This window comes from Salarias fasciatus (assembly GCF_902148845.1).
Source record: "Salarias fasciatus chromosome 23 unlocalized genomic scaffold, fSalaFa1.1 super_scaffold_20, whole genome shotgun sequence".
NCBI classification, from domain to species: Eukaryota; Metazoa; Chordata; class Actinopteri; order Blenniiformes; family Blenniidae; genus Salarias; species Salarias fasciatus.
In genome coordinates, this window is record NW_021941230.1 from 762,678 (window position 1) to 775,070 (window position 12,393).

The 12,393-nt window shown below is 44.4% G+C and overlaps 1 protein-coding gene across 1 annotated transcript in view; it reads left to right on the forward strand.

Moving 5' to 3' along the window:
- The window catches only part of LOC115383790 (uncharacterized), a 161,572-nt gene extending 151,693 nt beyond the window's left edge, over positions 1–9,879 (forward strand). The window contains exons 5-6 of the mRNA XM_030085981.1: positions 251–300; positions 6,593–9,879. Of these exons, the coding sequence (XP_029941841.1) occupies positions 251–300; positions 6,593–8,201 (1,659 nt within the window). The 3' untranslated portion in view covers positions 8,202–9,879. The remainder of the gene's footprint in view (positions 1–250; positions 301–6,592) is intronic.
- The last annotated feature ends 2,514 nt before the right edge of the window (positions 9,880–12,393 follow it).

A 12,393-nucleotide genomic window follows, 5' to 3' on the forward strand; every position in this document is an offset into this window, starting at 1 on the left:
CACAGCACTTTCTATGCAAAAGCTATTTGAAAAAAAGTCAAAGATCACATAGCGTTTTGTGAAAGGTTTTTTTTTTTTTTGTTTTTTTGTTTTTTTTTATTTTATTTTGCTGTGTTGTTAATTTATTCCACATTTCTGCTCAAACTGTTTACGGATCTTTCAGGGTTCCAACATGTGTCCCCACAATGCTCTACTCAATCTACAACCTTAATTACTCATCTGATGCCGTCTTTCTTCTGTATGTTTACAGCAGTGTGACTGCAGTGAAGCATCAGGACATCACCTCAACACCATGGCATCGTGAGTATCCTGACCAATGAACACAACAAACATGAGACCTAAACCCTGAAGAGGGATCAACCAGTCCTGAATATCTGTTTCCTGGCTGACTGACCTGGACATGTGTCATCCTTGGTAGCGGTGCTGTAAATCCTGTTAAAGCCTGTTATCAACTCAGTCATTCAGCTCAGGGTTCCACTGGTGATCAATGTGTTCACAGGAAGGAGTCTGGAGAAATCAGACCAATCACTAGAGATGGGCAGAAAAGCTGCACGAACAGCTGTTGTTACTTTCTGAAGCCACTGGATGGTGCTGACTGTTTGACAAGAAATGTTTTAAAACACACTTCATCCCAGTTTTTCAGCCTCCATCTTAAAGCCAAGAGCGCCATCTAGTGGCTTCAGGAAGTACAGTGATTCATGAGGACCTGTTCATGACTCCCAATCACAAACCCTGCAAAGCAGCTTCCTCTTCACCATGTTGGAAACTACTGTCCAGACAGGAAGTCTTCAAACATCATCCCAGACAAACCCCTGATGCACACTGGATGCAGTCTGGCTGCGGAACGGACACTGCAGCTAATCTGTGGTCATTAAAATCAATGCTGTGGTGCACACCGGCTCCAGTACAGCTCCGATCCAGCTCCGGTCCAGCTTCGGAGCCTCTGCGGACCTCCGGTCTCTTTCCGTAGGGATCCTATTTTTCCGGACGCCGCAGCCCTACCGCGTCAATTCAGACAGAAGCAAGTCGGGCGCCGGAAGGAAACGCAATACTTGTTCCAAAATAAGTGACTTCAAGATAAAATCTATGTCGTGTTTTTGCCTTAATATTCTAGTTTTTACTTTTTCTGGTAGAATACAGAACAAACAACATGATGCAGTCATTATACGGTTTAGAGGAATGAACGGTTTTGTTCTTCGTCACTGCAGGAAAGTCAAACGACACCAAAATGGCTCAAAACAGCTCTGTGACCGGAGCAGCTCTGTGTTGCCAGATTGGGCGGGTTTGTTCCAAATCAAGCGTCTTTATTGAACATGTCGGACGGGTTGATGAAATGATGATGTGTTTATGACAAGTTTTTTTTATTATACAAATATGGTTTTAACATGCATTTTCAACCAAGATGGCGGTTTGGGCTGCTTTCTATTGAGTTAAACAGGTTTCATATTGTTTACGGGGGAGAGCGACAGATCTGGCAACCTCCTCCAGCGGACTGCAAAGACACCGCCTGCGGTGCTGTGGTATACCGGACCGCAGCTGGACTGCATCCAGTGTGCATGAGGGGTAAAGCAACACTGCTGCTGCAACTCAAACCTGGAAGGGCTCTGTGGATGTGTAACCTGGTGAAACTGGTGATATTAATAGTGACATTAATTAAAATGACAATATAAACACACATCACTCTGATCACTCAGTGTCCATTGTTTACTGCTTAGACGTTTAGCGTGGAAATTTCTCAGTGTTCCTCATTCAACACTAGATTATAAGGCACACCGTCAATGAGTCAATGAATGGCTCATGTACATATATATATATATATATATATATATATATATATATATATACACAATGGGGGAAATAAGTATTGAACGCATTAACTGTTTTGTCATTACATTTATTTCCAAAGATGCAATTCATGTGACATTTCTTCCAGACACTGGTATTAACTCAAATAATCCACACATGAAAAGAAATCACAACATTCAAATCCATCAATAGTGATTATGTGGAATTAAGTGCAATAACACAGGAAAAAAGTATTGAACACACTATCTGAGACTCGTTTAATACTTTGTGGAGAAGCCTTTGTTTGCAATGACTGCTTCCAGACGCTTGTTGTATGTATGAACTAATCGCCCACACTGCTCAGGTGTGATTTTTGCCCATTCCTCCGCACAGATTGTTTTCAAATCCTGAATATTCTTTGGTGCCCTCTGGTGAACCCTTATCTTTAGTTCTTTCCACAAATGTTCGATCGGATTTAAGTCAGGTGATTGACTGGGCCATTCTAACACATTGATTTTCTTTTTTTTAAACCATTCGAGAGTCAACTTTGCCGTGTGCTTCGGATCGTTGTCCTGTTGAAAGGTCCAGCCCCGTCTCATCTTCATCATCCTGGTGGATGGCAGGAGGTTCATCTCAAGAATTTGCCGATAGATGTTTCCATTCATTGCTCCTTCAATTATATGAAGTCTGCCAGTACCACGAGATGAGAAACAACCCCATGCCATGATGTTTCCACCACCAAACTTCCCTGTTGGTATAGTGTTATTTGGGTGATGTGCAGTGCCATTTCTCCTCTAAACATGGTGTGTAGTATGACAGCCAAAAAGTTCAATTTTGGTCTCATCTGACCAGACAACATCCTCCCAGTATTCCACAGGCTTATCCAGATGCTGTTTAGCAAACTTTAGACAAGCTTCAACATGCCTTTTTTTGAGGAACGGAGTCTTGCGGGCTGAGCGTCCATAGAGGCCATGGCGGTGGAGTGCATTGCCTATCGTTTTCTCTGTAACACTTGTACCTGCTGCCTCCATGTCTTGCTGGAGTGCTTTCCGGGTGGTCCTTGGCTCTTTGAGAACTCTTCTGACCATCTTTCTGACTCCCTGGTCAGAAATCTTGCGAGGAGCTCCTGTGCGCGGCCTGTTGATGATAAGGTGATGCTTCTTCCACTTGCGGATAATGGCCCCAACGGTGCTTACTGGAATACTCAGATTCTTTGAGATAAGTCTGTAACCAGTTCCATTCTGATGCTGAGCAACAATCAGGCTGCGAAGGTCTTGAGGGAGCTCCTTGCTTTTACCCATCATGAGATGTGTCTTGTTTGACTACTTGGTGACAAAACAACCTGTTTATAGGGCCATCAATTAGCACTAACCCAGCTGATGTTGGTTTGCACTTATAGGAAGTACAAAGACTAATTACTTTCAGGTGTGAGATGGTATGGTGCCTTTCCTTGACAAACTATACAGCTTTCCCATGGTGTGTTCAATACTTTTTTCCTGTGTTATTGCACTTAATTCCACATAATCACTATTTATGGATTTGAATGTTGTGATTTCTTTTCATGTGTGGATTATTTGAGTTAATACCAGTGTCTGGAAGAAATGTCACATGAATTGCATCTTTGGAAATAAATGTAATGACAAAACAGTTAATGCGTTCAATACTTATTTCCCCCATTGTATATATATATATACATATTTTTTTTTTTTTTTTTTTTTTTACTTTTTTCATATATAAGACTCACCGCATTATAAGGCCCAACAGTCTCACGGCAGTTCATGCTCTGAGTCAGGTAAATTAATTTATTGAATCCTGTCCAGGAGCAGCGCTTTGCACAGTTTTTTGTGTCCCACGCCTCTTTTTAAACTAATACATTTCAGTGAGAGTCGCCTGGCCACGCCCCCTCACATTAAACGATGCATATACTGTTGTTCTTTTATTCAGACGCTCAGATAACAGCCAGTTTTACTGTGTTATTGCCCTGTTCACACTGAAGGTCACTTTAAAGAAGTGTGCAGCCACACTGCTGAACAGGAACATTCTAGAAACATCGCGGTAGTGTCCAGTCCAGGATAAAAGGGGAGAAAAAAACTATCCACGTTCTGTATGAGCGAAATACATACTGGTGATCCAGGTGGTTCCATTCTCAAATGTGACAAAATGTGTTCAATAGTGAGTAAATCGACGTATCAGAGCCAGTTGGACTGAGGACGCTCCTCTGCACGGACATGCAGCGCAGCGCGGCCGCTCCCAGTGTCGCGGCGGGTGCAGTCAAACAGCTCGGACTGACAACCGGGTGGTTTTTATTACCGTATTTTCCACAAAAAAGGTGCACTGTTGGTTTTTGAGAAAATTAAAGGCTTTTAGGTGCCTTATAGTGCGGAAAATATGGTATATGAAAAAAATTAAAATGCTCTCTGGGGGCCGGACCAAATGTGGAGGCGGGCCGTATCTGGCCCGCGGGCCGTAGTTTGGGGACCACTGCTCTAATGGAACAGAAATGCTAATCACTGAATAGGGACTATTAATTGAATTGTTAAATTCTTATTGCTCTTCCTGGGTTTGTTGTTTGCACTAATGGATGTTCAACCGAGGATCTGAAATTTGACCTCGCCATTTAAAGCATGGGTCGACGATCTTGGAAAACTAGCATGTAGCACAAATGTAGCATCTCCCCAAGGCTCCGCCCAGCTCCCACCCCATTGGAGGAGCTCCTGTTGGAAGCAAACGCACTGGATGCGGAAGTGCTGCGCGCGTGCGCGGAAGTGCCACGCGCAGGGATTTTGTGATGGCCTCCAATGTTATTAACCTTTCTGATTGCCGCACACAACACGCATAGGAGTGCAGCGCGCCCGCTCCACTTCCTTCTATTTTTCACGCGAGCCGCGAGCGCCGACAGCTCCTTGGCAACGCGTGCGCGCACTGAACCAGGGCCAGTGCACACCATTGAAATGTACGCGCAGGGGGCTGGTAGAACGGCGAAGGGATTTGATTGGTTCCTGAAGAGCGGTCCGCGCGATACGATTGGTCGGAGTTTTTCACTCCTGTGGCCACTACAGTGGTCAGATTTTTTCCGCACCTTTTTCCGTCCACATAATGTCTTGACTTCTCCCAGGAGGCAAGGAGCATTTCACTCAGTATGACAAAAAATGCTTTTGGACAACATCGTCTACCCTCGCTTTAAAACTCCTCTGAGCTGCTGATAGCAGAGAGAACACAAATGCTCTTTAATTACTGAAGCTAATGCTAATCACCACTGACTGTACTGCTTGAAGGACTCTTCGCACATCGAGATCTGATCGTTAGAAAAACGCAAATAAAACAATGTAAAGCACAAACTTCTCTTAATAACTGCAGTTACAGAGTGGTAACTCACCTGGAGCCGTCATCTCCTCTCAGCTCTTAAAGGAATACTCCACCCAAAAAATGATTTGGCTTCATTTTCTACTCACCCTCATGCTGAGAAACACTCTGGAGCACTTTTTTGACGTTTCAAATGCAGTTGGAGATGTTTGGGGACTTTTGTAGTCAACAAACAGGGACTGACAGAGCCCGACAGAAACAATGGTCCATAAAATCCACAAAGCGTGTTAATTTTCCTTCATACTGCTCGTCCGCTGTAATCCAAGTGTCCTGAGCGGGTAACGTCCATAATTAATTCTTAACGAGGTCATTTAGTACATTTTAAGAGCCTAAACAGTGCGCTTTCATACAGCTCCACTGCATGTCTGCACGCGCGCCCTGAACTCCGGAAGCCACGGCAGACCAAGCAACACGCTTGCGCGCTTTCAGCGACTACTTTTCTAAATTGCAAGCGTAGAAGAAGAAGTTTCGCTGTTTATATTCTGCTGTGAGTAACCGAGCTGTGGACGATCACAAAAGTGATTGGCTACTGTTTTAAAGCTTTGAATTCGGTGTCCTGCTGAAAGGGCACAAGCGTGTTGCTTGGTCTGCCGAGGCTTCCGTAGTTCAGGGTGCGCGCAGACGTGCACTGGAGCAGTATGAAAGCGCACTGTTTAGGCTCTTAAAATATACTAAATTACCTCGTTAAGAATTAATTATGGACGTTACCCGCTCAGGACACTTGGATTACAGCGGACGAGCAGCATGAAGGAAAATGGGCACGTTTTGTGGACTTTATGGACCGTTTTTTCTGTCGGGCGCTGTCGGTCCCTGTTTGTTGACTACGAAAGTCCCCAAACATCTCCAACTGCATTTGAAACGTCAAAAAAGTGCTCCAGAGTGTTTCTCAGCATGAGGGTGAGTAGAAAATGAGGCCAAATCGTTTTTTGGGTGGAGTATTCCTTTAATGACTCTTCTTCAGCTTGGTTCTGCTGCAGGGCCTCCCAGACTCTTTAGTACTTTTCTTTTCATTTATCTCTTGCTGTTTGTAACATTTTATGACTCTCTTCTTTCCACCTTTTCACAAGTAAAAGAAACAGACAGCCTCCATGTCCTCCACTTAGCTTGTTCACTTCCGCTGAGCTGCAGACTGTTTTCCTCCTCCTGATTTCCCCGCCCACTGAGAACGGTTTCCATGGAGACAAACAAGGCGGGTGGAAACACAACCAAACCAAGTGGAGAGGAGTGGAGTGGGGCAGAGTAGGGTAGAGCAGAGTAGGGTAGGTGGGACTCTTCCTGTGGGTTTAGATGGTGTTTTCCTTCTTGTAGACATTGTCGGTCTTGTGGGTCGTTGTAGGTCTGGTTCTTGAGAGTTTATTACTTTTTGTTCATTTCACATGCATCATGGTAAATTAAATCTCAGTGACAGTTTGGGTTTTAATTTTCTATTTTTTACTTTTTATAGCATCAGCAACGTCTCAACCAAATATAAAGACCTGGTCTCCAGAAGCATCCTGATCTCAGGAGGATGTCCTAAAATCTACCAGTTGACACCCAGGAAGGAGGAGTCTGGCACTGTGACCAGAATGACTGTTGGAGAGAAAAACCTGAACATCCCCAATAAAACCGTCCTGCTGGTTGGTGAAATAAGAACTGGGAAGTCTTCACTGGTCAAATCTCTGTTCAACCACATGATGGGAGTGACCTGGGAGGAAGAAGTCTGGTTCCAGCTGGTGGAGGAGGAGGAGAACTCTGATCAGAGTGAGAGTCAGACCTCAGATGTTATGGTGTACCAGATCTTTGGTTACCAAGGTAACGCTCCACCCTACTCTCTGACCATCATTGATACTCCTGGATTTGGAGACATCAGAGGGATTAAACATGACGCCATGATCAGTGAAAGACTGCTGGACCTGTTTCGAGCAGACGACGGTGTGCGCAGTGTTCATGCTGTGGGTCTGGTGGTGAAGTCAAGTGAGAATCGTCTGAGTGACCGACTGTCGTACGCCTTCAACTCAGTGATGTCTCTGTTTGGAAAAGACATGGAGAGAAACATTGTGGCTCTGATGACCCATTCAGATGGACTCACACCTCAAAATGCTCTGAAGGCTCTCAATAAAGCCAAAATCAAATTTGGGAGAAACAAGAAGAACCAGCCGACTCACTTCCTGTTTAACAACCTGCAGAAGAAGGAGAGAACAGATGAAGATGAATGCAGTTTGAAGTATGCATGGGAAACCTCCGAGATAGGAATGAACCAGTTCACTGCTTTCTTAGATGAAGTAACTCCTCAGGTAATGAATGAAACTGTCGAAGTCCTGAATGAACGTGTTCGTCTGGCAGCCTGCATCCAAAACCTGCGGGAGAGGATTGATCTGATAGAGAAGAAGAGAAGAGAGATCCAGCAGAAAGAGGAAGCTGTGAGAGAATGTAATGAAATGATGAGAGAGAATAAGAAATACAGCGGTCATGGAGAGGTGTCATACAAAAAAAGAAAAGAGTTATCTACTGGAGGCGTGGGCTTCTTCAAGTATTCAGGAGCTGTCTGCTGCACTTCCTGTGAGGAGAACTGTCACTATCCATGCTCTGTGTCCTGGACTGCAGGATGGTGTGAGGTGATGAGAGGTGGCCGCTGTACTGTTTGCAGTGGGAAGTGTCCTGCATCGTCTCATGTCAAAGACAAATGGATATATGTCACTGAGTCAAAGATAGTTCCATATACTAACACAGAGATGAAAGAGGAGTATGAGAGGTACAAGTTGGCCGGAGATCAAGAAGAAGCCCTGCTGGAGAATCTGAAAGACCAGGAGAAGGAGATGATGGAGGAGGAGAGGCCACTGCTGGATGAAGCCTACCAACATGTGATCAGTCTGGAGAGCATCGCCCTCAACGTCGACTCAGTGTCCACCTACGTCCACTATGACTTCCTGATCAAGAAAATGTCAGAGAGAGGAGACCAGGAGAAGGTCGAGAAGCTGAACGAGATGAAATATAAAGCGGACGAACAAACCAAGTCAGGAGCATCATATCTGTACAATAAAATGCAGGAATGGAAAGACCGGGTCATGAAGTAAAAGTAAGAGCTGAACGTCCTGGTGTTCAATTTACTGGACAAGCGTGTGATTTCCCAGTCAAATATTATCTGGATTTATTGAGCTTAAATGCTGCAAAGTACTGTATTACTCCCGGGGGGGGGGGGGGGGGGGGGTGTCAAACAGCGGAGTCCCGGACAGCTCCCCAATAATGACGGTTAGGATCCGCACCTGGACAGTGACGATGACATTTGGGCTATCACCCTTTCTCCTCTGAACTATTTTGTTTCGTAAAAAAGTCTTTAATTTTCGCCTGTTTCAACATGTGTCTCCCGCTGTATTGTTGTTGTGCTGCGCGCTTTGTCGAGGTAATGAAACATGTGCTACAACTTTAGTTCCACATGAAAAAAAGTTTTGTTCCACATAAACCATGGCTATTCATAAAAGATCAGATTCAGGGTTTTATTGTTGTTGTTTTTTGATAAAATGATGTGGAAATTGCCTTTTTTAATTTAAACTTTGCTTGGAGGGAATATTCAAATAAAAATTGAGCTTGGAAGGAATATTTTTCACTGTACATTTTGACCGGCGGTGGTAAAATATGTCGGAGTTCGGCAGATTTTACCAGTCAAAGTCCGGTAATTACCGGATAACGGAAACCCAGAAGCACATAGAAGAATTATAAATTATGTACATGAGAAAGCAAAGGAGGCAGAGAGAAAGACTCAGGGGTCAGTCCATGCTGAAGCTGGAGGATTAGCCCTGAAGCTACCAAATGTGGTGAGGACTGGATAGGATGAACTATTGTTTGGGATTATATTGTCAATAGAGGTTGAAAAAATATGCGTTGTTTTTCAGTAACATGAGTTCACACTGGAAGCTTCGATTGATACTATTTTTTTTTACTTTGATTTTTATCCTTTACTCCTTTATTTCTCAAAAGTATAATGTAAGCTCATTTAATCACAAATTATTTTATAATCCCGCTCATATATAATCCCAGGCATGCTGACTATTGTTTAACCAGTAAAGTATTGTTGTGTTTATAATCCGACATTATCATCTTTTGCACTAAGATTGCTTCTCTGCTCATAAAGTAGAACAGGATGCAGCTGTTGAACTGAATAGAACCTCACGAGTCGACATCTTGTCCTGATTGGTTGGTGTGAAGAAGTCACCTGCAGATCCCACGTGGGTTGAGTGCAGTGAGTTTTGTTTTTTTTTTGTTTTGTTTTTTTTTCAATGTGTGCCTTTGTTTTTTTGTGAAGAACTGAGGCTGCGGTTGGTTCCCTTGGTAACGAGACAGGAACACATGTGTCAGATCAGATCATGGACGGTAGAATATTAAAGCCCTGTTTTCCAGTGGCTGGCTCTCGTCCAGAGGCGGCCGCCTGCTGGAGCTCTCTGAACTTCCAATCTGACAAAGAAAAACATCTTTGAATATTTCTGAAGCTGGAAAGAGTCAGCCTTTGAATCAGACACCCAAATTTAGATTAAAATCAGATTATCTGGAGCGGCGAAATCTGAACACTGCTCACCTAAATTATCCAAATCCAAATCAATACAAGTCTGAAATTTAGACGAGTAAGAACCAACACAAAATCAGTTCTCTTTGACTTTTGTTCATTTATTCTGGTGTTTCACCTTTTTACCATAGTTTTTCTTGAATTATAACTTGTAATCCTTTCAGTGAATAAAACCCATAAAAAGTTAAAACTTCTCCAGTGGAGTGGTGTTATTTCTCTGAGTCAGAGCTAGATAGGTATACGGGACAATACAAGGTTTCTTCAGAAGCGACAGACATTTCTTCGGCCCTGAGAGGTGAGACTTCAGCAGAACCCACACCACGACACAGAACTGATCCCACACACACACCACATGGACAGGGTAGGGAACCTGGAGTAGAACCCCTCACCAGGACCACCAAGGGGATCCAGAGTTCTGGGAGAAGCTTTATGTCCAACTGGACGAATCAGAGGGGAGGAAATTCTTTCAGTATTGAAGTTAGTGGAACAGGCTCTCATGCCCTCGCCGGTCTCTCCAAGAATAGAATTGTACCTCAGTCAGAGACCTTTGTTGTCTGACAGGTTTTCTCCATTGGTTCGGCTCATTTCTTGACACCAAACTTACATTTTCAAAACTCTGTGATCACTTGGCTCAATGGTCTTATGGTTCAGCTCAACACCAAAGTTCATGAGTAAAGCTCATCGCTTTCCAAAAGCTGTGCAGGAACAATGAGGGAATGTTCTAAGGAGATTTGGGTTCGGTCACCTGTGATCCTCCTGAGTTCTGCTCAGCTGGAGGTGAAGCCGCTTCACCACAGCCTGGAACCGCCGGTTCAGGATCTGGAACCACAGGGGAGGAGGGTCAGCAGGGTCTTTAGAACCACCTCTGTCTTTAGAACTGTCATTAGAACAGTCTCTACGTCTTTTAAATCTATCTTTAGAACAATCTCAAGAGTTTTAGAACCATCTTCAGAACCCTCTGGATGTTCTACCTGGATGTCCCTCCTGATGTGACGCTGGACTCCCAGGGCCTTCCGGAGCAGCCGGTTCTTCTCGGCGATGTCCCCCCTCCTCCGTTCCGCCTCCTCCCTCAGAACCTGGACCTCCGTGTGGGCCGTCAGAGCCCTCTGCAGGTCCTCCCTCAGGCCGCGGACTGCAGCTTTCTTCTCCTCCAGCTCCCGGCCCACCGCTCTCTGGTGGGCGGCCATCTTGGCCCGGTAGGCAGTGGTGGTGTTGTTGGGCTCCGGCCGGGAGGTGGCGGCGGCGGCTGTTTGCAGCCAAACGTTGCCCCCGGCGACGGAGAGGAGGCGGAGTCGTAGGGCAGAGCCACGGTGCCGCAGGACGTCCAGCTCCGCCTCCTCCAGGAGGAGATCCCTGCTGGTGACACTCAGCAGCTTCAGGAGCAAAGCATTCTGGGAAAACAGAAACTGACTGGTTTGGTTCTCCATAAACTCTATATAAAGGAGGGGTTTTATGCAAAATCCACTTTTTTGAGCTTTGTATAATGCTGTAGTGTCATTTCCCCATTAAAAAGACACATGGAGGTGTTTCCTGAACCATTCACGCACATTTTAGCAATCCCTTAATCTCCCCCCGGCAGCCATGTTGAGCGCTGAAACGCTCGGTGCTGCACAGCTCCACCCATAAAGCACAACTCCACCCATAAAGCACAGCTCTGCCCATAAAGCACAGTTCCGCCCATAATGCACAGCTCCGCCCCAGCTCTGACGCAGTCTGCACAGCTCAGCTCCTCCTGCACAGCTGGCGCTCGGGGCGGGGGAAAGACACCGCAAATCGCTGAGATGAACGCTCTGAGGGGGGGGGCGTGTCACTAAGCTGAGGAGATTCTTAAAGAGACAGGGACTCATTTCCAGTCGTTTGAGGCATCCTGATGCAGAGGCAAATTTGATTTAAGTTTTTTTTGTCACATGCAGCTTTCACCATCCAACTTTGGGCAAAGCTGTTGCTTGAGTGTAGATTGATACTAAAAGAGGTAAAAAAAAACACGTAATACTCCTTTAAAAGAGTCAGAAGCAGGATCAGCGTTGGTATCGGTGCCAGAAGATATCGGTCATTAAAATAAAGGACATCAGTAAAAAAAGACCATCAGTATCGGCTGATATTGATCATTAAATAAGTTAAAAAAAGAACATCAGTATCGGCTGATATTGATCATTAAATAAGTTAAAAAAAGAACATGAAGAACATTGATGAATAAATTAAAAAAGAAAATCTGTTTTGGTTGATATTGATCATTAAACTAAAGAACATCTGATGTCAGTATAGATCTGCTCAGTCAAACTGGTCCGATACCACCAGCCAATATTTCTCCCTCTGGTTCTGTTGTGTCTGTTGGTTCTCGTTGCTTTAAGTTGATCAAAGTTCTAAAAGCGGTTCTAGGTCAGTCATGGTTCTCAGATTTAGGAAAATAAAGGAATGAAGTGCTTTTTCATGTTTTCACTAAACTAAACCGTCACAGAGACGTGCTTGGTATTGGTATCAATATCAGTATCGATATCTGTGTCGGTATCGGTACGTCCCTCAGTCAGAACCAACCTGATCGTCGTTCAACGGATTTTCAATCTGGACTGAAAGTTCAGGATCTTCCTCAAAGCCTGAGGAGAGAGAGGAAAAAAAAAACATTTGTAATATATCTTATGTCTTTAAAGGGCCTGTATCATACTTTTTTAGCTCGTCCAAACCCTATTATTGGCATTAACATGGTAATA